Source organism: Colobus angolensis, unplaced genomic scaffold (genome assembly GCF_000951035.1).
Source record: "Colobus angolensis palliatus isolate OR3802 unplaced genomic scaffold, Cang.pa_1.0 Scaffold3, whole genome shotgun sequence".
Lineage (NCBI taxonomy): Eukaryota > Metazoa > Chordata > Mammalia > Primates > Cercopithecidae > Colobus > Colobus angolensis.
Window position 1 is genome coordinate 19755007 of NW_012116265.1, and position 23544 is coordinate 19778550.

A 23544-nucleotide genomic window follows, 5' to 3' on the forward strand; every position below is an offset into this window, starting at 1 on the left:
AGAAAAAAGGGAAAAAAAAAGAAAGCCCAGTTTGTGTGGAAATCCTGTGGCTGTCCACAGCTGTCTGGTGGGTGCCTCCACAGCAGGCACAGAATGTGCCTGTGCCTCCAAGGGTAGACTGGGCCCAGGGAAGGACTTCTTGCCAAGTGGATGCAAAGGCACAGCTAGCAGGTCAGGCAACCCTGTCAGCTCTTTCTCTACGTGGGCAATCAGCAGGAACAGCTGAGGCCATGCCTCATGCCTCCTCTTGTCTCTGCATCATCACATAGCTGCTATCCTGCAAGCTCCCGCCCTGGCATCGCCACCAAATAACATGCCCAGGGTTCTGTCCCTCAATCCTCTCCCAAGAGACCCTCTGCAGTCCTTCCAGGATCGCCCTCCTAAATACCTCCTAAAGGAGATATTGTGCATGACAGATGCCCTTTGCACATTCTGGTCTCCTCGCTACCCCAGGCCCTGCCCTGCAATCTTGTCACATGCCATCAGGCCTGGCTTTGTCGGCCATGCCATGGGTGAGCGTCCGTCACATTCACCTAGTCTCTTTCTTCCCCTCTGGCTGGAAGCTGATGAATTTGGGATCATCGCTGGCGTAACTTAAGGGCTTCACACTCTGCACCCACTCAGCACTTCAGCCACGGTTTATTTCAGCGCGCTCTGTGCAGCCTCACGCTCTGTGCAGCCCAGCCTAGGGCTCAGAAAAGCGGAGTCTCGCTGCAGCCTCTGTTGCCCACTAGGGGGCAGCTCCGACCACATTTCCAGACAGCCTCCTGCCTGAGCACTAACAGGCCATTTCCTTCCTCACCCCAATCCCCTGCCACCCATAACGCCACTTTCTTCCACTCATATTAACCCACTCAGAACAGAAACACCCCTCTCCTGAGCCTCCAACCCAGTGTGTTTACATTCACTGCACACAGAATCACCTAGAGAGATTTAAAAGCATACAAATGGCAACATGAAGATGTTTGATTTTTTTTTTTTGAGGCGGAGTTTCGTTACCCAGGCTGGAGTGCAATGGCGTGATCTCAGCTCACTGCAACCTCCGCCTCCCGGGTTCAAGCTATTCTCCCGCCTCAGCCTCCTGAGTAGCTGGGATTACAGGCATCCGCCATCATGCCTGGCTAATTTTTGTATTTTTAGTAGAGATGGGGTTTCACCATATTGGCCAGGCTGGTCTTGAACGCCTGACCTGAGGTGATCTGCCCACCTCGGCCTCCCAAAGTGCTGAGATTACAGGCGTGAGCCACGGTACCCAGCCTAATTTTGTGTTTTTAATAGAGATGGGGGGGTTCACCATGTTGGTCGGGCTGGTCTTGAACTCCTGGCCTCAAGTGATCCACATGCTTGGCCTCCCAAAGTGGTGGGATTACGGGCGTGAGCCACCTCACCCTGCCGAAGATGTTTGATTTTAAACCAATTAAATCGGAATTGCTGGGTGTTCGCTGGGGGAGCCCATGGGCATTTTAGAAATCTGTCCTGGGGTCCGGCTTGGTGGCTCATGCCTGTAATCTCAGAACTTTGGGAGGCCGAGGAGGGCAGATCACCTGAGGTCAAGAGATTGAGATCATCCTGGCCAACACGGTGAAACCCTGTCTCTACTAAAAATACAAAAATTAGCCAGGCGTGGTGGTGTGCACCTGTAGTCCCCGCTACTCAGGAGACTGGGGCAGGAGAATTGCTGGAACCCAGAAGGCGGACGTTGCAATGAGCCGAGAAAAAAAAAAAAAAGTCTGCCCTGGTGACTCTAATAACCATCCTGAGATGAGATCCATGCAAACCCTTCCCTACTCAGGCACTCATCTTCTTCTGGAATATGACCCCCTGATACCTTAGGCAGGGGCTACTTTAAAAGAGGCAAAGTCAGGCCGGGTGCGGTGGCTCAAGCCTGTAATCCCAGCACTTTGGGAGGCCGAGACGGGCGGATCACGAGGTCAGGAGTTCAAGACCATCCTGGCTAACACGGTGAAACCCCATCTCTACTAAAAATTACAAAAAGCTAGCCGGGCGAGGTGGCTGGCGCCTGTAGTCCCAGCTACTCGGGGGGCTGAGGCAGGAGAATGGCGTGAACCCTGGAGGCGGAGCTTGCAGTGAGCTGAGATCTGGCCACTGCACTCCAGCCCAGGCGACAGAGCGAGACTCTGTCTCAAAAAAAAAAAAAAAAAGAAAAAAGAAAAGAAAAAAGAGGCAAAGTCACACAGTGCTGGGCAGAGAAAATCTAAACCTCAGCCTTCAACATAAACAAGACTTCTAAGAGGGGTGACATGTAGTCTCTGCTCACTTCGAACATTCATAGCTCCGTAATGTTTGCATTTTATAACAAGCACATCTTAGGAAAAAAAAATAGAGTAAACATGTGAATATATATGTAGCCTGCCCTTACAATTCTAGTAACAAATGACCCCACAGAGGAAATTAAGTCAGTCTGGAAACCCACCTGTGCTTTCCCAGGGCTGACAGCTGGCAGGGACTTTCAGAATGCCATATCCTAGCATTAAAAAACAAAATTTTTTTGGAAACAGGATTTTGCTCTGTCACCCAGGCCGAGGTGCAGGAGCACGATCACAGCTCACTGTAGTCTTGACCTCCTGGACTGAAGCAATCCTCCTACCTCAGCCTCCCAAGTAGCGGGGACCAGCATGTGTCACCACACCTGCTAATTTTTGTATTTTTTGTGGAGACGAGGTTTCACCACGTTGCCCAGGCTGGTCTGAAACTCCTGGCCTCGAGTGATCCTCCCACCTTAGCTTCCCAAAGTGTTGGGATCACAGGCACCAGCTTTGTATTTATTTATTTAAGACATATAGAAGACCATGTGCCTGAGTCTGACGTGGAGACTTAGTAGCTTTTCTTTCCCCAACACTGCACCATGTTCCTCCACCTCCAGCCCAGAGAGATGTGGAGTGAGGACGTGTTTACCCTCCAAACACAAAGGCAGAGGAAATCACCATGCCTTTCTGCTGGGACTGGTTTGTCATCACCGTTCTTTGCATTAGTACAGTTTGTATAGACAGGCATGCATGTCTATTTCACAGGATCTCATGTCATAGTAGCTGAGTACTGGGTTTGAATCCCAGTCTTACTTTACCTCTTGGCCCCTCAGTTTCTTCATCTAGAAAAGGGTATAGGAATGACATCTAACTAATTTGTCTGTTAAGGATTAAATGAAATGAGGCAGGCCGGGCACGGTGGTTTACACCTGTAATCCCAGCACTTTGGGAGGCCGAGGTGGGTGGATCTTTTGAGGTCAGGAGTTCGAGACCAGCCTGGCCAACATGGCAAAAATCCGTCTCTCTAAAAATACAAAAATTAACCAGGCATTGTGGCGGGCACCTGTAATCCCAGCTATTCAAGAGACTGAGGCAGGAGAATTGCTTGAGCCTGGGAAGCGGAGGTTTCGGTGAGCCAAGATCACACCACTGCACTCCAGACTGGGTGACACAGTGAGACCCTGTATAAAAAAAAAGAGAGACAGAGAAAAAGAGAAGAAATGAGGCATGGAAAGCACTTAATATCTGGGACGATGGTGAGTACTTAATAAATACCAGCAATAACACGATTTTTACTAAGTTAGCATTATGGAAAAATATTATTATCTTACAAATGAGTAATTTCAGACTCAGAGTTTGGCTTGCTGGCAGTGAAACAAAGACTGGAAGTAGGTATGTCTGCCTTTCCATGTCCACACCGCAGGTTCTCATCAGATCTCAGACATGCAGGGGTTTCCTGGGTTGGCCTGGCCGGGGTGTATGCCCCAGCGGTCCATCTGGGCCTGTGAAACTTCACCTGCCCTGCACTTCCATTCCACCAACGGCAGCCCAGGGGCTTGTGGTGGGGGAATCCTCAGGAGGCACCTCCCTGGAAGGGATCTCACCTCTTTCTTCTACAGACGGGGAAACTGAGGCTCACAGATGGGAAGTGGCCTAGCCTCTGCCGCACTAGATGTCAGAGCTGGAGCTAAAATCCGGGTTCCTGATCTCCAGTTCAATAACCTTTCCATTCCACCTTGATAATTTCTTTCTGCTTTTGTTTGTTTGTTTGTTTGTTTTTGAGACAGAGTCTCACTGTGTCACACAGGCCAGAGTGCAGTGGTGCGATCGCGGCTCACTGTAGCCTCTACCTCTTGGGCTCAAGTGGTCCTCCCATCTCAGCCTCTTGAGTAGCTGGGACCACAGGCGTACATCACCACGCCTGGCTACTTTTTAAAAATTTTTTTGTAGAGATGGGGATTTCATTATGTTGTCCAGGCTGGGCTCAAACTCCTGGATTCAAGGAACTCTTCCACCTCAGCCTCCCAAAAGGCTGGGATGACAGGCATGAGCCCCTGCACCCGGCCAGGAATTTCTTTTTCTTTTCTTCCAAGACAGGGTCTCATTTTTTTTTTTTTTTTTTTTTTGGCTTAGCCTGGTCTCAAACTGCTGGGCTCAAGCAATCCTCCTAACTTGGCTTCCCAAAGTGTTAGCCTGAGCCACTGCGTGGCGGAGAATTTCTAACTCCAGACTTGGAGCCAGTACTAACTTCCCCTTTCCGGCTCATCTCACCTACAGAGTCTTCTGACCCAAAGCTGGGCTGGGAGGGGGCTGGCTCAGGAGTGGCAGCCAACACGTGGAGGGGAAATGATGGGGAGGGAAGGCAAGGTAGAGAAGCAAGCGTTTTGGAGTCTAAAGGGACTCAACTCTGGCCTCTGTCTGTGCCTCAGGTTCCCCATCTGTCAAATGGGAATAATAGCCCCTAGCTCATGGGTGTTCTGAGGACTCTGCTGAATATACATGAACTAGCTCTGTGAGGAAATGAAAGACATGGGTGGGCTGCTAGTAGAGGGAGGGGAAGGACTTGCTTTTCACCCTCTTGAACTCATGTACAGAATTTGCCCATTCAAAAATAATTTTGTTATATAAGTGAGTTTTGGGCCTTTTTTTTTTTTTTTTTTAAGAACAGTGCCTGGTACTCAGTAAACATTGATTATCTTTACTGTGATACAGGTCCCCCGCCTGACTTCAAATCACCTCTGCTCCCCGAGCTTCAAGTCAAAGCGAAGACTTCGAACAGAAGAGTCGGGCAGTGCCACTGTGGGCTTCCGATTCAGAGCTAGGTTTGAGCCTTGTGTTTCCCACTTACTAGCTGTGGGGCCTGGGCAAGTGGCTGTGACTTAGTTGCCTCAGTTCTCAGAGGAAATTCATGGTCTTCAGCCCCTGATTGTCACCAGGATTTAATAAGATCAGATCTGACACCGAGTGAGCTGGGGGCACGTGCCAGGCACTGCCCTGAACACTGCACACATATGGCTTATTGCCTCCGCACAAGAGGCAGGTGCCACTGTCACCCCTGTTGTACAGATGAAGACTGAGGGGTTCTGGGAGGTGAAGCCCGGCCAGGAGCCCAGGCAGTCTGGCCCCAGAGTCAGTGACCCTAACCACTGTACCGCCCTGCCTGTCCTATACATGTCGTGAATTCAGGAGAACACCTGGCACATGGAAACTCCTCTGGAAACGATCACTGTGACTGCTGTTGATGCATACCAAGATCTTTCCCAGGCCACTTTACTGAACTGGGGCAAGACGACTTGACAACTCACAGACAGCTTCTGCGGGCAGCCTTCAGGCCTGTGGTGCTCAAAGGCTCTGAGACTCTTCCCTCATTTCTCCGATATCCACATATTGCAGAGCTGATCCTCACAGTCCCAGGGCAATGAGCTCTCCTCATCCCACACCCCAACCTCCTTCGTGCTGGTTCTGCTGCCCTCAGATACCACCGTATAGGCAACCCCCAAGCACCTTAACAAAGCCCTGTGAAGTTAAATGTGGCTGTTGGGGCATTTGTAGCAATGCAGTTATAGCTGAGGGAGAGCCTGCCCCCAAATCCTGAGCTCAGCAGGTTTCAAACACCTCATCCGCCCTCCCCTGCCTAACCTACCAAGCGGATTTTAGGACAACCCACTGCAAGAGACAAGCTATTCCTTCATTCTGGTCAATACTGCAAATGTGGGCCTGCCAACAGTGGGGATTTGTCATTGCTCCTCCCTGCCGCAGCCACCTGGAATGGCCAACTTTATGCTAATGAAGGCCAGGCAGGGGTTACTGCCATGAAGTGTAAGGCTTGACTTACACACGCACGCACGTGCACACACACAATTCAATGTCACTGCCCAGCTTACCTGACTAGAACCCAATTGGGTGGAGGGTAATGGGTCCAGGCCACCATGGATAATGCACCAAACATAATCTGCTTATGAATAATTGAGCTTATTGTTAGTGTCAATGTCTAAAACCATCAGCTGAAATTCCAAATAGATTTCCAGGGGAGAGGAAGGCCTCACAGCCTCATTTCACATTCTCTGGTCCTCCAGTGAGAGAGTACAGAGCAACTCACACACCTTACTCAGCTCCCCCCCCGCCTCCCAGGCACACATCACACCTGGAGACACAAGGGACCTAGGTGGGAGGAGATGCAGAGCAGAGCAGTTCCGGGAAGTCAGGACCAGCCCCCGGCCCACATGCCCCAGCCCTAGCTCTGGACCGCTCAGGCGATGGGAACAGCTTTCACTGAAGGTTGAGCACCAGCTAAGACAACCCCAAATCTTCTGGAAATGTTCCTCCTGCCCCACTCCTTCTGCCTCATAGAGGCCCTGCCCAGACTCCATCCTGTCCCAGAGAAATGATTACACAGCCCTACTCCTGCCCAAGTAGGGGACTCTGGACTTGCCAAGGTCCTGTTGCTGCTAAGTGGATGCCCCATGCCTACCACATGCCCAGATCAGTGGCTAGTTATGCCACAAAACTGCCCAGGAGGGGAGGAGGGCTTAGTGAGCCACCTGCAGGGCCCTGCCCCAGCTCACATCCTGGGCCAGTCTGGGGAGAAGAAAAGGAGCAGCAGGTCAGGGCAGCAGTTGCTGGGCTGTGAGTGGGAGGAAGGAACCTTAGGTGGAAGCAGTGGTGGGAAGCAGGAAGAGAAAGGGTAACACTTTCATCATGGGGAGGGGAGCAGAGAGGAGGGAAACAGACTGGGGTCAGGACTAGAAGCCACTTTCCTCTTCACAGCCACCCAGAGGCCTGGAGCCCCCTCTGGCCTTGGAACAGACATTTAGCTGTACCAAGGGGACCTCCGCCTCAACAGAGACCCTGTCCAGGACCGGGGGCCCCTCCAGTACTCCATCTCTCATCCCCACACCCCTGCAGGGTCTGTCTGACATACTCCCTGGGAAGCCTATAGTCTGGAACAACAGCCAGGCCACAACTGGGTGCCTCTCATCCCCCAACAGCACCCATCTCACATGGCAGGTGGTCAGCTTAAATAGGCTGAGAACATGATCGCAGGCAAGCACATGCCCACAGTGGGACTGGGAGGCGGGGTCATGGGCATCTGGAACCCTGTAGTGGTAGATGTCACCGAGAGAGGGGGGAGGGGAGGGGAGAGGGACTCAGGGCTGTTACCTGTATCCTGTCTTCCGGTAGCTCCGTTTTCATGGCCAGCATCTCCCGGGCATAGACATCTGGGTAGTGGGCCTCGTTGAATGCCTTCTCCAGCTCCTCTAGCTGGTAGGAGGTAAAGATTGTCCTGAGGGGAGCAAGACCGAACTCTCAGGACACCAGAAACTAAAAGAGCCTGTCTCAGAGAGGACAGAACCACCTTCCTCTGTGCTTCCTGGGCAGACTCCAAATTCCCCAGGCTGGCTCAGCACAATAGGACACAAATTCTCTCCCTCTGTCTCTCTGTCTCTCTCTGTCTCTCTGTCTCTCTCTGTCTCTCTGTTTCTCTCTGTCTGTCTCATAGTTTAACCCTCTGGACTTTTCTTATTCAAGGCTGAGGCTCACACTACCCTTCCTGTGTTTTGGGGGGTGGACATTATTCCAGCCCTCAATGACATTTCACACTGGGAATCTTTCTGGAGGTGCTCTGGAGGAAAGGCTGTTAAGAAGGACATTCTAGAAAAGCAGAAAGCCCCTCTTCCTCCCAAGCACAGAGAAGAGGGCTTACCAGATTACTAAATAGCCCAGCTCCACCCAGACCAGCTTCCCGGGGAAAGCTGTTTTTATCTCCCAGAAACAAACTAGACTTAAAAGCTTACAGTCTCACAGTCACTAGAGATGAATTTTTAAATGCCTTTCAAAGTTAGAAGATTCACCAGAAGGTCAAATGCAGCCTCAACCTCAGTGTTTATACAGCTGAGAACTGAATCTCCTACTCCCTCAACTCACCCCAGTGCCCCTTCCTCCTCCCCTGCCCTTCCTCGACACTACCCAGACCTGCTAGCTTCCCAGCACTGCCCAGAGCCTTTCCCGTCCTGTTCTGTGCTGGGAAGGGAAAGACCACCTTCCAATCACCCCATACTTCCAAACTCAGCCACACACCTGGAGGGGGTTCCATTCGGGCCACCCTGAGAGCCCACAGGCACAGTTGCCCACCCCCACAGAGCAGTTCATATTGATCTATTTTGTGTTATAAACTGCTTTAGGAATCTGGTAAAAGCTACATTCTCTCATCCTAGGAAAATGGGCAAATAAATATGCCCCAACCCGTAAAATTTTGCCTCCAACATTAGGGGATTCATAGGTCCCCTTTCTTGAATAAACCACTAAACACCTACTTCCAGACACAAGCTCTTCTCTTTTCAGACCTTAGTTTCACCAGGTTTTGGGTGATCTTTATCCTGAAACCTCATTAACAAGCCAACAGGCAATATGGTCCAGCGTCCGCAAACTGAACTGGTAGAAATGGTCCAGCCCTTGCCTGGCCCCCTGGGGTCAGACCCTGGCGCCAGCACAGGGATGTAGAATCCCTCACTGCTGTGCTCTCGCCGTCATCTAACACAACCCAAAAGTGCAAATTTGAACTTCACACACTCCTTGTGCTGGTGTCCACTTTAATAAATTGGGGGATAATTCAGGGAAGAAAGATTGTGCTCTTTACAGAAAATGACTGGTTTGATTCTAAATCGTTTCTCCTATTATCTGGGGGTGGGGGTCGGTGATGTGAAATGCTTATGCACACACAAAGTTAATTCTTGAGAATTTTCAAGATCTGCCACTTTTTCGCTTCTGCCATCTGCTGAAGGTCTCATGGACAGAGCACCAAAACAAACAATCAAAAAATGCAAGTCCTTTCCAAAACCAGGAAAACTGAGGCACAAAGGCAGTCTCTCAAAGAGGAGAGCCGATTATAGGTCATGTAGAACCATTCAAGTCCCAGTCTCTACTTGGGAGAGTCTCTCTTCAAAAACAAAACAAAAACTCAAATCTGCCAAACTTTCCCGAATTCATGCCTCAGAGCTGACACACTTCCCCCATAATGTGACCCAGCCTGTGTTCCTGGTTTATGCAGAACCCGAGATCCTTCAGGCTCCTGTTGTGTCCAGTCTGAAGAGGAGCTGAACTTTCCCAGTAGAGTGAAAGAGCAAAATCTGAGAGACTGTCACTGTGGCTACTTTGTCCACCCCCCCCCCCAAAACGCTTTTAAGTCTAGTTTGTTTCTGGGAGATAAAAACAAGCCCATCTCTCATCACCAGATTCCAGGGGCTCTTACCCCAAATCCCCAAATGACAGAAGCTCGAGTAAAATGTATTTTTTCCTAATTAAAAAAAGCACTTGAAATCAGTAGCCATTCTCTTCTCTCCAATAACCTTCTCCCTTCATGCACCAGAAATAGAAACCCCAGGCAGTTAATACCCTGGTGTTGCTGAGTTGCTGTTCTGCCCCTAAGAAAACCCACCAAAGCGCCCAAAGGTGTTCCTGGCCAAGAGAGTGACAGGTGAAAACAGACGGTCAGAGACCTTAAGCATGGACTTTGCGCGACGGGTCACCCAGCTCCAAGTGCCACACTGTGAGATGTCCTGATGTGGAAATCCCGCTCCTGTACCCAGGGTTTGGGGCTGCCTTTTCCAGGGCTTTCCATGCTATGGGAACCCCTCCCACACCTCCTGGCACCAGCACAAGAGCAGTTTTGCGGGTCTCTGATCTGCCCTCCCTGCAAGATCCCTGTCCCCTTCTTGGGGAAGATGAGGGATTACCCACCCTGGCACCAGTGTTCGGTGCATCAAAAGTGTTTTAATGAATATTCGCTGGATGAATTGAATGTAAACAAACAAACAAAAAAAGACCAAAGATCAAGACCAAAAAAGATTTTCTTTTTCCTTTTAAAATAAAGCAATACTAAACAAAAGCAAACAGCTGCCGGAAATAAAGAATAAACCGAGGTCCGGAGAAACCAAGTCGAAGTTCACCTGTATTCAAGCCCAAACCTATTGGGGCCTGAGGGGTCAGGATAGGCCGTTTTAAAAGGTGGCGAGCTGGGAGTTGGGGGGTCAACCGTGAGTTTCCCACGGCCAAGGAAGAACGAAGCATAGAAAAGCGCAGAGAGACAGGGTGCAAAGAGGCTGAGAACAAATTGGGGTGAGAAAAAAGGATGTGGGTCGGGGCGGGGGCGGGGGGGAGTTGCCGAGAAAGCCCTAGTGGAGAAATGTCTCGAAAAGAGAGCAGAGCCTGCGGCGGCCCCACCTGATGGGGACGGAGTGGGGTGCGAGGAAACAGCTCCGAGGTGAGCGCCGGGGTAGCATCTGCGAGCGGCACCCTCAGAAAGGCAGGCAGATTTTTGGTTCTCCCTCCTTCATTTCCTTGAAAACCACCTTACAAATAATACCCAAGGAACTGGTAGCAGTGTGGCTGATGCGGAAAGGAATGAGGGCGGGGGTGGGGAGAAGGGTAGGTTACTTTTCAAGATATACCTGTCGACATCTATTGAGTTTTAACTTTGTGCAAGTAATTTTCATTTAAAGACAAAACAAAAACAAAAACGCAAACAAAAAAAACCCTTTCTAGTCTGTACCCCGATGCAGCCTACCCTACTCCAGCTACGGCTGGTGGGACCGTCCAGTCTACATCGCCTCCCACTCCATTTTACAGACAAGGAAACTGAGGCTCACGAAAGGGAAGCGACTCGGTGGGAATCACGAACGAGCAGAAATCAAAAGAAAATGCTCTGTCAGTGCAGAGACCGCTCCAGCTTTGGAGAACGGTGGGAGCTGAAAGCTTAGGGAGTTGGCAGAGAGGACAGGGACGCCGGGATAGAAATGGGGGCGGCGTGTGAGGCCGAGGGCAAAGAACCGGCTCTGGCGGGAGGTGGGAGCTAATCTGCCCGCCGCGGGGTCTGTGTGGCTCTCGGAATATACTGGTATGGGGATCCGGGAACCGCTACCCGCTCTGTGGCTCAGTTTGGCCTGTGTTGGAGCCTTCGTTTCTCCTGCACAAGGAGGAGAAAGCCGGAACCGAGCCGCTTTCCCGGCGGCTACTCATCGTGCTCACACAGCTCGGACGCCAAGGCCCCGGACAGATTCCGGCAAACAACGCGTGGTCTGCGCCCTGGCACGGCCTCAGACCTCAGATCCGGGGTCGGCGAAAATAGGGTCCGAGAGATCCGAGCCCGGAACGGTGGACTGCAGCGGGGTGCGCGGGCAGGAGAGGTAACAGAAAGCGCCGCGGGGGCCTCACCTGTGTCGCCGCTTCTTCCGTTTCTTGGTCTGGTTTAAAGCAGATTTGGACATTTTTCGATCGCTGGAGGAAACATCTTCAGAATCTGAAAAGCGGGCGGAGTGACATGCGGCAGAGTGGGGGACGCGCTCGGCGGTGCCCGAAACCCGCGAGGGCCCCACCCTGGGCCGCCTCCGCGAGCGGCGGGGACCTGCTCTGTCTCCCCAGGAAGCCTTCGGGCGCCCCGGTGGCCGTCCCATGCCTGAGCTCAGGCTGGCCTCTCCCGCGCCGGGGCCCGAATCCGGAGGTTTTGAACAGATTTCGTTGTAAGAGAGGCAAAGGCCCCAGCACGCTTGGGACCGGGACAACAGAGAGCGAGGTAGCCTTAGGGGGCCGCAGAGACCCCCGGCAGCGCTCGCGACCCTGCTGCGCCCTGCCCTGCGCGGCCAGCCCCAGTGCCCCGGGCCAGAAAGTTGGCCCCGAGGAGCGGGGAGCGTAGCCGAGGCGTGGGGAGCTGGGCTCCGGGAAGACTGGGGGCTGCCGGGCACCGTCCTTTTCGCAGGGCGGCACAATGACTCCCCACCCAAGGCCCAAGAGCCTGCGAAGCGCCGATTTTCGTTGCCTTTTCAAGTAAAACAAAATAAAACGCAACGAAAAATCGGGGGAATTGCCAAGCTCAAACAAGAATCGGAGGGTCGAGCAGGCCGCGACGCACCGCCGGCAAAGCAGCGCGGGGAGAAGGCGGAGAGGTCACCCAGGGTCCCCGAGCCCGCACGTCTCCGGGCTCTGGTATACAGAGGCGCTTACGTGGGAGCGGATGGCGGCCGCTTTGGCTACCGTGATGGCCGGGTTGTCTCAGCTCGTGGGGGTGAAAAATAAACCCCAATTGACCAAAGCGGGGTTTGGGAATGGGGAACGAGAAGGAAACAGACAACTTTGGACACCAGGGATGGGGCCGAAGCCGGAACAGCATTGGGCTCGGGGAGTGCGGATCCTCTACGAGGCCGGGCCCGCAGTGGAGCCGCGGACCTGGGACCCTCCGACCCGGCCGGGGACCCTGCACCACGGGCTCCGACACCCAAAACCCCGTTTTCAGTGGAGCCCCAACAGAGTCTTGTGGCCGAGCCCGGCCCGACGCGGGGACTGGAGAACTGCGCGGCCGCCCGAAACGCTTGGGGCCGAAACCCTGCGGACACCGAAGCATCCTCCCGGGACCTGGCACCAGGTGCGTCGGCCCAAGGCCCCGGGTGGCGACCCCGGCCTGGCGAGAACTTTTCCGCCGGGAGGCCTCGTCCAGCAAACGAGAGCCGACGGCGCGGGGTTCCCAGCTGTCGCCCCCCAGTCAGGCAGCAGCGCAACCTCTCCTCACCTACCCGAGCTGGCCGTCTGGCTGGTGTCCAGCGGCCCCGATGCTCTGCCCAGTGGCTGCAAGTGGACGCTCTGCGGGTCGGACAGCACTTCCAGGAAGGTGGGCTGCGCGTAGAAGCCGGGGAGCCCCCCGGGCCCCAGAAGCCCCATGCTGCCCACGCCCGAGGGGCTGAGCACTGAGCGCGCAGCCAGCAAGTGCCCGGGGGCCAGGCCGTCGAGCGCAGCCCGCGGGTGGGAGCTCGGGGGCTCCTTGTTCAAGCCCAGGATCTCCTGGATGCCGAACCCAGTGCACCTGGCCGGGGCGCCCCCCGAGGTACTCTTGGCCACTGTCTCGGACTTCGGCTTACTCAGCGCTTCCCCTGCTTTCCCCGTCATCTCCCGGTTCTTTGGAGGGGCTGAGGCCGCAGGTCTTTAGCTCCCCCCACCCCCCCGCCGAGCTCCCCGCTTCGCAAAGTTGGTCCCAGGTGCCCCTTCCGGTGTCTAATGCTCTGGAGCCCAAGGAGATTCCCCTTTTATCCAACCAGGCGACAGCCCAAGTGGGGTCAGAGCTGAGCAGCCAATCACCGGGGCCAGGAGCGATTAGGAATTCCAAAAAGCTGGCAGCTCCCGCCGCAGGGAGTGTCGAGGGGCCAGGGTGTTGGGGGTCGAGCACCGGGTGGGTTCTGCAGGATGCCCATGGGCAGGGACCCCAGGGACCGAGGTGAGACAACCAGGTTCAGGTTCAGGTTCATGTTCAGGTTCAGGGCTATTCCGGGAGACAGAGTGGCTTGGGGCTCTGGGCAGATTCTGGCAGGGACAGGTCCTTGAGGTCAGGTGGGAGGATGGGCTAAGGGCAGAGGTGAGAGACTGGGAGACCTCCTTCCCTCAACTCCTATGCAGGTTGGCAGCATCAGAGCGGCCTGGATATGGCACCTCTGTGTAAACGGTGGAACAAGGGAGAGGTAAGTGCCCCAGACGGTGTGTGTGGTGGTAAGCCAGGAAAAGATCAGGCCAAGGTGTGCAGAGGTCGATGTGGGGGTGGAGAAAGCTCAGCGCTTGCTTCCCCAGCACAAGGTACAGTGCCTAGTTTGGAAGAGCTACTCAACACATATTGGCCCAATAAATGAATGATAAATGGGTCGGAAATAGGAGTCCCTGGTGGGAAAGAGGAGCGGTGATGATTGCTTTTGGAGAACAACCATGGACATCCAAACTTCTTCCTAGAGTAAGCATGAAGCCTGCCCAACTTTCACCGGAGGACTTGATTCTTCCACCCAATTCGTTCAACAAATATGTATTGAGATACTAGCTCTGAGCTAGTAGCCAGGGGTTCCACAGTAAATCAGACAAGGCAAGGGCCCTGCTATACTTCAGAGTTCATTGAGCAAACAGAATGAAGAGGAAGGGATTGTTGATGTGGAGGGAGAGGAAGGAGGAAGGGGGTGAGAGGCAATTAAAAGGTGAGTTGCTTTCCCCCGCACTCCACTACATCAGCTAACTCTTCTGTGACCTTCTTGGGGCTGGGAACTATCTTATCGACCTTGAGGCTCCCCTCTCCTCCTAGCATATGATCAGTTTTAATGTTCCTTGAATTGAAGGCACCCTATGGAGAGATAAGGACAAGGTCCGTTGCTTTGAGCAGAGATTGGAAAACCAGGCTGGGAAGATTCCATCCAGGATTTCTTTGCTAGTCAGGTGCAAACCCCTAAATGGAAAGAAACCCCCTAGCCATACCCAGCCTACTGCCAAGATGTCTGGTACCCTCGTGGCTGCCATGGGGACAGCCTGAGAGGTAAGAGGGGGAGGCGCCTCAGGATGTGGAATCTAGACCTTGCTAGCAGGGCTATTGTGAGTAGGGTCTCCACCCCCATTGATTCGGTCCACATGGCAGCTGGAATTAGGTAGGGGCATCTCATGGTGCAGGAGATATCTGGGAGAGGGGTGCCTCTGCATCCCATAATAAGGCCATACCTACTGTGCACCTACATCGTCCCAGGCCCCTTACATGGTGTCATCTCTATTCCTTACAACTCCATTAGCACCTTGGTTCCACATCCGAAAGTTGGCATAGCAATTCTTGCTTGCTAAATACAGACTCAGTGATACACAATCTCAAGGCATTCTTCACCTTATGTTCTATGGAGTTGGGTCCCAAGTAACACCACTCACGTAGACAACAATGTGAATGGTGCCCTCTGGAGTTGTGCAAAGCAGTAGACTTGCCGGGCAGAAAAGAATTTCTGTCCCCATTTTATGGATACACAAACTTAGGTTGCCTAAGAGGTTACCTAGCTACTAAGCATCAGAGGTCAGATGAGTCAAACTCATGAGTCTGATGTCAGAAGCTGTTCTCTTTTGACTCCATCCCTCTCTCAGCCCACTCCCTATGCCAGCCCACCCTGGGAGGATGGATGAGGATGTTATGTTAATGGCATCTGTCATGTCCCTGACTTATCATGACACATCCACGATGAGCCAGATGCCAGTTGATGGGCAAACGTGAGTGATGGAAAACAAGCATGTGAGTGATGAAGTCGGCTCTTGCCAGGAGATGAGGATGAAAAATCTCTTGACCAAACCCCATGTCTGAAGCTGCCAGTTCCCAATACCAGATAGACAGTCACCATCCTGCTGTAGGAGGCTGGGGACCAGGACAACCCCAGGTCCCCTGAGAAGCACCCTTGCCAGAGGCTGAAGGTGAAGGGAGGACTCAGCTTCCACCTGTGGCCAGCTCCACCCTGGGAGCTGGACTCCTTGACAGACTCCTGGCTATGGGACTGTCTCTGAGCTTTTGAGGTATCATTGTTACTGCTCCACAGCTGCCCAGCTTGGGCTGGACCCAACCTTAAGACATTTGTGGCCAGGCACGGTGGCTCACGCCTGTAATCCCAGCACTTTGGGAGGCTGAGGGAGGCAGATCACTTGAGGTCAGGAGTTCAAGACCAGCCTGGCGAACATGGTGAAACCCTGTCTCTACTAAAAATACGAAAATTAGCCGGGCGTGGTGGCATGTGCTACTTGGGAGGCTCAAGTGAGAGAATTGCTTGAACCCAGGAGGCAGAGGTTGCAGTGAGCTGAGATCATGCCATTGCACTCCAGCCTGGATGACAGAGGGAGACTCTGTCTCAAAAAAAAAAAAAAAAGACATTTGTGGACTACAGGGGCGGACCCTACAAGGAAATGCAGGTCCCCAAAACTTGGGCCAGGGGTGTGGGGAGTGAAGTGAACTCTTTCAGAGGCATTTAGCTTGGTCACACTGAGTCCAAACCTGGGTCTTCTCTGAGCTCATCATTTGTCTTCTCTCTTAACATTGATTGCTTTACCTAGAAAACAGCCCGATAATGGGGTTGTGGGCATCCCTTGGCCCCCTGAGTTATCATAAAGGACAAGGGCATGGTCTCTAGAGTCAGAGAGCCTGGGTTTAGACTCCCACTCTATCACTTGCTTGGAGACTTTGGGAATATTATCTAACCTCTTCGTCCCCTCTGTGCCTCAGTTTCTTCATCCATAAAATGGGGATAATAGTAGGACCCACCCCTCAGAATTATCATAAAAGACCAGACATGGTGGCTCATATCACTTTGGGAGGCCAAGGCGGGTGGATCATTTGAGGTCAGGAGTTAGAGACCAGCCTGGTTAACATGGCAAAACCTGGTCTCTCCTAAAAATACAAAAATTAGCTGGGAATGGTGGCGGGCACCTGTAACCCCAGCTACTCGGGAGGCTGAGGCAGGAGAATTGCTTGAACCTGGGAGGCAGAGGTTGCAGTGTGCTGAGATGGCACCACTGTACTCGAGCCTAGGCAACAGAGTGAGACCCTGTCTCAAAAAAAAAAAGAAAAAAAGTGTCATGAAGATTAGAACTATCCAGCGCTGCACATGGTGAATCACTCTACACTGTGAGTATACAAAAAGGCTACAAATGAAGGTTCCTATGATGCAGCAGGATACTGTACTTGGGACTGTCAGTGTGGTGAGGGAACAAAGACCTGGTCCTTGCCTTCCTGGAACGTGGGCCAGTGGTGGGAGGGGGTGACATATTTAAAGCACTTAGCATGGTGTCTGACCCTGGGGACTCAATACATGGTGGCTGTTACTGCTATTGTGAATGGGTGTCAGGCCCCTTGTCACCTCTAATCCACTCAACTTCTGTGAGAGGCCAGAAGTTCTGTCCCCCTTGTCACAAATAAGACACTAAAACTCCAAGAGGGCAATTAGGGAAGAGGGAGGATGTTGTCTCTACCCTTTGCTTTGGTTACTGGTCATTTGTGGCACCAGCTACAGCCAAATCATTCTCCCTTGCTAGTTGCCTCCCTGAGTCACTACCCAGCCATCAGCAACAATTTTTTGGGAGGGGTTGGAAAATGCAGGGAAGAGAAAGGATCTATGTTTGAATCAATAATCCCATTATGAATCTGTCACCCATGAATGTGTTTTACTTTTGTAATACGCTTGTGTATTTTGGGCTTACCCTGAGGGGTAAACCTTATTTTTCCTTGTGCTGGACAGTTCTCTTGAGAGAGTCTTGGGATGTGCCTTCCCCAAAGGTCCTGCTCTCACCTCCTCCCGTCATCAGACATGGGACCAGATATTCAGTTCCCTTTGTTCAGTAAAGAGGCGCATGCTGGGAGGAAAACAGGAGGGATTTTGACTCACATTTAACCTACACACACTGAACATTTATTAATTCCTGGATGTTTCGCATTGTCTCAGTGAATCCTTCCAACTACCCTGAAAGGTGTGTATTATTTTTTCAAATGAGGAAGCAACTTTGGAGAGGCTGGGTGACCTCCCCAGCAACACACAGCTGCCCAGGGCCAAGCTGGAGTCCAAGTCCACTGCATTCTGATTTTCTTAAAGATAGAACCACAGCCTCAAGCAGAGAAAGGGATCCTGGATAGAGGGAGGTGAACCCTGTCCCCAGAATGCTTGAGCTACCATGGCCCATGGAGAATGGGAGGGAAGAAAGGAAGGGGTCCTCAGAGGGCTTGGGAAGAGCTACCCAGGTCCAGGCTGTGGGGCATCCCCAGAACCCAGGACTGCTAAGAACATCTGACCTCAGACACCTGGGCCTGGTTTTTTTTTCTTCTAGTTTTCCAAGTGCCCAAGGAGTCACCTGTACTCTTAGAGTTTTCTTGGAGGGCCTGGGGGAGTGGGAGGGAAGGAACAGGCTCCTGGTAATGCCTCCAGCAGCCCTGTAGAAGGCCTTCTGTCAGGGGTGCCCCTTGTAGCTCAGCTGAGGGTCTCATCCCAGCAAAATATCACCTATCAGGTTTTAGCTGCCCACAGTCCCTACATCACGACTCCCTCAGCATTAACCCTTCTTTAGCCTCTCAAGGGAAAAGCAAGACATCAGCACACGTCTTTGTCTCTCCTGCCAAGTTCAGCTTCGGGCAGTGTGGAACAATGGAAAGACGCAGCCATACAGGACTGTCCATCACCACCTGGCTGGCCACCTTAGGCTGTGTTTCAGGTTCCCCTTCAGGCTCCGATGGTGGGGCTGCCACCATCCTGATGCCCTGAGAGGGCACGTGTTCTGTTTCACAGCCCCCCATGAGACTGTTGTAAGACAATCTGTTCGAGTATTTATGCCTTCAACAAATATTTATTGAGCACCTACTATGTGTCAGCTACTATTCTTGGTGGGAATACAGTGGGGTGAAAGAAAGCAAAGCCCTTGTTGTCATGGAATTTATGTTCTGCTTGTAGGGTACAGTTCACAAACAGGCAAGGACATAAGCAAGACCATTTAAGAAGGTGAAAAGTGCTAAGGAGGAAATCAAGCCGTATGAGTGACTGCAGGAGGGGCCTCTTTTGTTTGTTTGTTTGTTTTTGAGACGGAGTCTCACTCTGTTGCCCAGGCTGGAGTGCAGTAGAGCAATCTCAGCACACTGCATCCTCCGCCTCCTGGGTTCAAGCGATTCCCCTGCCTCAGCCTCCCAAGTAGCTGGGATTACAGGTGTGTGCCACCACGCCCAGCTAATTGAGGGGCCTCTTTTGGATGCAGGGCAGGAGGGGGCTTTCTGAGGAGTTAGCATTTGGGCAGAGACCTGGGTGGGGAGAAGAAGCCAATCTTGGGGGGTACAGGGGCAGGGGGTGGGGTTAGAGGGTCTGCACGTGTGCATGTCCTGGGGGTCAACCAGGTAGGTGTCTCTGAGGACCAGTAAGGAGGTGACGGAGGCTAGAGGGGAAGGTGGAAGAGCTCATTGGGGTTCATAAACCGGGCCTCCTGGGCCAGGGCAAGGACTTTGAATGTTATCCCCAGTGGGAGAGAGAGAAAGCTGTTGGTAGTTGTGAAACAGGGAGGCCAGCAAGGAGACTCACAATGTGGTCCAGGCAAGAGCCAGCAGGGGATGGCTTCAGGGTGGAGGGTGGCAGTGGAGATGGAGAGAAGAGATGGCCTTGGGATTTACACAGAAGAAATTTGAAAGTACCCAGTGCTCTCCCAAGGCAGAGTATGATTCCGATAGTCTGTAGCTCAGAGGCCTTGGAACCTGAAGTCTTTTTGAAAACCACTTCTGTGTTCTCCCAACAGAGTCCCGGCAGCCCCCATGTCAGCTTCTCCTGGGTCGAGGGCTCTGTAGCCTCTCTTCTGACTCCTGGAAGTTTGGCTTCCAACTCTTTGTCAAATTCAGGGTTAAAGCTAGGATCACACGATGAACAGTCGGTGCCCACAGCAGCCATTACTATTAAGCTATTAAGCTGTTGTAAATGTGTGGAAAGGCAGGTGGGTGTGAGGAAGGCAGAGAGCACATGATCTTGAAGGTAGCTTCCCCCAAAGACCCAGAAAGCAGGTGGGGGCCAGAGACCTTGGCCATGGGGCATCTCGTCAAGGAAAGGAAAGGGATGTGGGCTGCAGAGGCACCACCAGGATCTGATCCCAAGAAGACATTTCCAGATTCCGTGCTTATTGGCTCTCTGAGGCGCGCAGCTTGGCCCTTCTATTTAAATGACCTTGCGAAAGTTACTTCATTCTTTGAACTTCCATTTTCTCAAGCAAAAAATGGGAACGTAAGGCCTACTTTAGAGGGTTGTTGTAGGGTTGTTGTGAGGATTGCATGAAACAATGTAAAGTCTTATAATGGACAGTGATTATTTTATGGACTGTTCTACATTTCAATTTGATTCCTATTTAGGGAAATTCCCCAACTTACGAGTCCTAGTGGAAGACAGAGTTTTGTGTGTGTTTTGTTGTTGTTGCTGTTTTTTTTGAGACGGAGTCTCATTCGGTCACCCAGACTGGAGTGCAATGGCACAGTCTAGGTTCACTGCAACCTCCGCCCCCTGGGTTCAGCGATTCTCCTGCCTCAGCCTCCTGATTAGCTGGGACTACAAGCATGTGCCACCACGCCCAGCTAATTTTTGTATTTTCAGTAGAGATGGGGTTTCACCATGTTAGTCAGGCTGGTCTCAAACTCCTGACCTCATGATCCACCTGCCTCAGCCTCCCAAAGTGTTGGGATTACAGCTGTGAGCCACCGTGCCCAGCCCAGAGTTCTTATTCTGCAATGAAACTGGAAATGCCAAACATTTGCTTTTCCAGCTTCCCTTGCAGCTAGAATGTGGCCATGTGACCTGGGCTCCACCGGTCAGAAGCAATCATCTTGGACTTTTAGCCAGAGTCAGTGACATGAAGAGCAAGAACCATGGAGAATCTTCTCTGGTAGCAGTAGTGGTTGCAGCCAAGATCAAATTGCAAGGCAATAAGTTTGCAACAGAATTCCGTGCCCAGGGTTGATGGTGGTAGCAGTGGGAGCTTCAGCACTTGCCTAGGGTCCAGTGAAGGTGACAGTAATCATAGTAGCTTCATCAGACTAGTACTGTGGCAAGATTTTGGGCATTGATTCTGGTCTCTAAACCTACTGGTGAATCTCTGAGCTACTCAGTGTCTTTCTTCCTTCCTTCCTTCCTTTCTTCCTTCCTTTTGTTTGTTTCTTTCTTTCTTTTTCTTTCTTTTTTGAGATGGAATCTAGCTCTGTCACCCAGGCTGGAGTGCAGTGGCAAGATAACGGCTCACTGCAGCCTTGACCTTCTAGGCTCAAACAATCCTCCTGCCTCAACCTCTCAACTAGCTGGGATTACAGGCAAGCACCACCATGCCCGGCTAATTTTTGTATTTTTAGTAGAGACAGGGTTTCACCCTGTTGGCTAGGCTGGTCTCAAACTCCTGATGACCTCAGGTGATCTGCCCAACTCGGCCTCCCAAAATGCTGGGATTACAGTCTTGAGCCACCGCACCTGGCCACTAGTCAGTATCTTTCTAGTAAATCCCCTTTGTGGTGAAATCAGAGTTGCTCATAACCCAGAACTCAAATTATTGCAAGATGTGAATGTGGTACCTAACCCTACTCTCCACCACAATCTAAGCTAGGGATGTTAATTTCTCTAAATAATCTAATTTGGGCAAAATTTGAGCTGTGATTAGCATGGGATTATAAAGAGAAAGGCTTTGGAGAGAGATCTCTTTGTAAATTCTGGCTCTATGTGTATGGCTGTCATCCCAATTTCCATCCTCTCCTTCCTTCTTAGTATGAGAACCCTATTTTTTTTCAGTGGTACTATCCCTAGATAAAAGACTACACTTCCCAGCTTCCTTCATCCTAGAAGACTCTAAGACATTTGGCACACACCCTTTTTGCTCTTTTCACCTTTCTTCTGGCTTCCTTTCTGAAACACAGACATGATGGCTAGTATTCCAGCAGCCGTTTTGGATGTGAGGTGACCTTGAAAATGGAAGCCAACATTACAGCAGAAAGAAGGAAGGAGTCTGGGTGCCTAAAAACCCATGAGCCACCATATCAGCCCAGGACTGCCCCAGTGAGCTCAGCGTTTAAGCCGCTGGTCTCTGATCTCTGTTACTAGAGGGCCACAAGTGATTCCTCAGTGATACCATGGAGAAACATTTGAAATCAAACATTCTGACCTGCCGGAAAATGGAAGGGTTGCTGTCATTGCAGAGATCTGGTTTGTCCCCAAGTCCTAACAGCTAGAAATCTTTCTTGGATCTGTCTCTCCTCTCCAGCCTCATAAGACTCGATACTCACTTCATTCTCTTCTCTTCCCTGCCATCTAGGATGTCCTTCTCCCGCGTCTTGAGTGGTGGCCCCTAGAATAGCTTTGGCAGTGGTCTAGGTACCACCAACTTTGGCTTTGCTACTGGGAAGCGCCTTACTGTTTCGTTTTGTTTTGTTTTTTTTCCATAATGCCCAGCATTCTCCGCACAGAAAAAGCTGAGGACAGAGGCTGGATTCGATTCTGGACCAGACAGAGAAGAGATTAAAGCACCTCCCATAAGACACACCCACCAGTGCACCATGACAGTTAACCGTAGCCATGGCAACACCCAGAAGTCACCACTCTTTTTCTAGAAATTTCTGAATAACTTACCCCTTAATTTGCATGCAATTTGAAGTGGGTATAAATGTGACTCCGGACCTGCCCCGGAGCTGCTACTCTCAACACATTGCCTGTGAGTTAGTCCTGCTCTGCAGAGGCAGTCACAGAGCTGCAGCACTGCCATCTCAATAAAGCTGTTTTCAGCAGGGTGCGGTGGCTCATACTTGTAATCCTAGCACTTTGGGAGGTCAAGGCAGGCGGATCGCCTGAGGTCAGGATTTCGAGACCAACCTGGCCAACATGGTGAAACCACATCTCTACTAAAAATACGCAAATTAGCCGGGCGTGGTAGTGGGCGCCTGTAATCCCAGCTACTCAGGAGACTGAGGCAGAGAATTGTTTGAACCTGTGAAGCGGAGGCTACAGTGAGCCGAGATCGTGCCACCGCACTCCAGCCTGGGCAACAGACTGAGACTCTGTCTCAAAAAAAAAAAAAAAAACCTTCCCAGACAGAGCCCCGATTTGGGGGCTCCCTTGCCCTGCAGCAGGGTTACAGCCACAGTTCTAATCCTGCCTCTAGTACTTGTGGTGTCCTGTGGGGCAAGTCTTTTAGCTTCTCTGTTCATCAGTTCTTTCATCTGTAAAGTGGGGATAGTGAGGCCTGTCCTGGCTTTCTTAGAGGCCTCTCAGAAAAGTGTTCCAAAGATGGTGAAGGATTGTGCAGATGTCTGGTCATCTGTTTCTTGTTTGTAAATGATAACTCAGAGTATATCAACCATCTCATTTACAAGCTTTATTTTTTCTGTGGTATACTCGTCCACAATTGCGACTCATCTTCCCACATTTCTTACTCTTCAGTCTTTTGAAGATCCACCTGAAGATTTATTCCTGTTGACTTGGTATTCTACTCTCTGTCATTTACATATGACTAGCATTGATCTATTGAGATTTACAACTACCTCTAGCAATCTCAGCTAACGTTTATTGAGTGCTTACTATGTGCCAGGCATTTTGCTCAACGCTGTACACAGATTATCATATTTAAAACTCACAAAAAAACCATCAGGTGGGTGCTTCTATTTTCTCCTTTTTACAGATGAGGAAACTGAGTTACAGCATGGTTACAGTCAGGCAGCTAGTGAAGTTGTGTAGTCAGTATTTGAATTCAGGGAATGAGGTTTTGTGGCAAACAGTTTGGGGACTCTAAGGAAGCAGCAGCTGGGACACAAGCTGGGGAGTGCAAGTGGCTTATCCGGGAGGGGTGACACCTGTGAAAGGTGAAGAGGAGGAAGCAGGACTGGGCAGAAGAAGCCTCAAACTGCAGTGTACATCTGGCCGTCTCAGCCAACCTCACAGAGCTCAGAGCAACGGCTGTCCATTACAGGAGCTTGAGCTGGGCAGAAATG

At 51.5% G+C, this 23544-nt stretch overlaps 1 protein-coding gene across 1 annotated transcript in view; it reads right to left on the reverse strand.

Annotated features, from left to right (window-relative positions):
- Nucleotides 1–13289, reverse strand: part of VSX2 (visual system homeobox 2) — a 22315-nt gene extending 9026 nt beyond the window's left edge. Inside the window, exons 1-3 of the mRNA XM_011949578.1 lie at nt 12830–13289; nt 11478–11562; nt 7428–7551 (exon numbers count right to left, since the gene is read on the reverse strand). Of these exons, the coding sequence (XP_011804968.1) occupies nt 7428–7551; nt 11478–11562; nt 12830–13199 (579 nt within the window). The 5' untranslated portion in view covers nt 13200–13289. The remainder of the gene's footprint in view (nt 1–7427; nt 7552–11477; nt 11563–12829) is intronic.
- Nucleotides 13290–23544: the final 10255 nt, after the last annotated feature.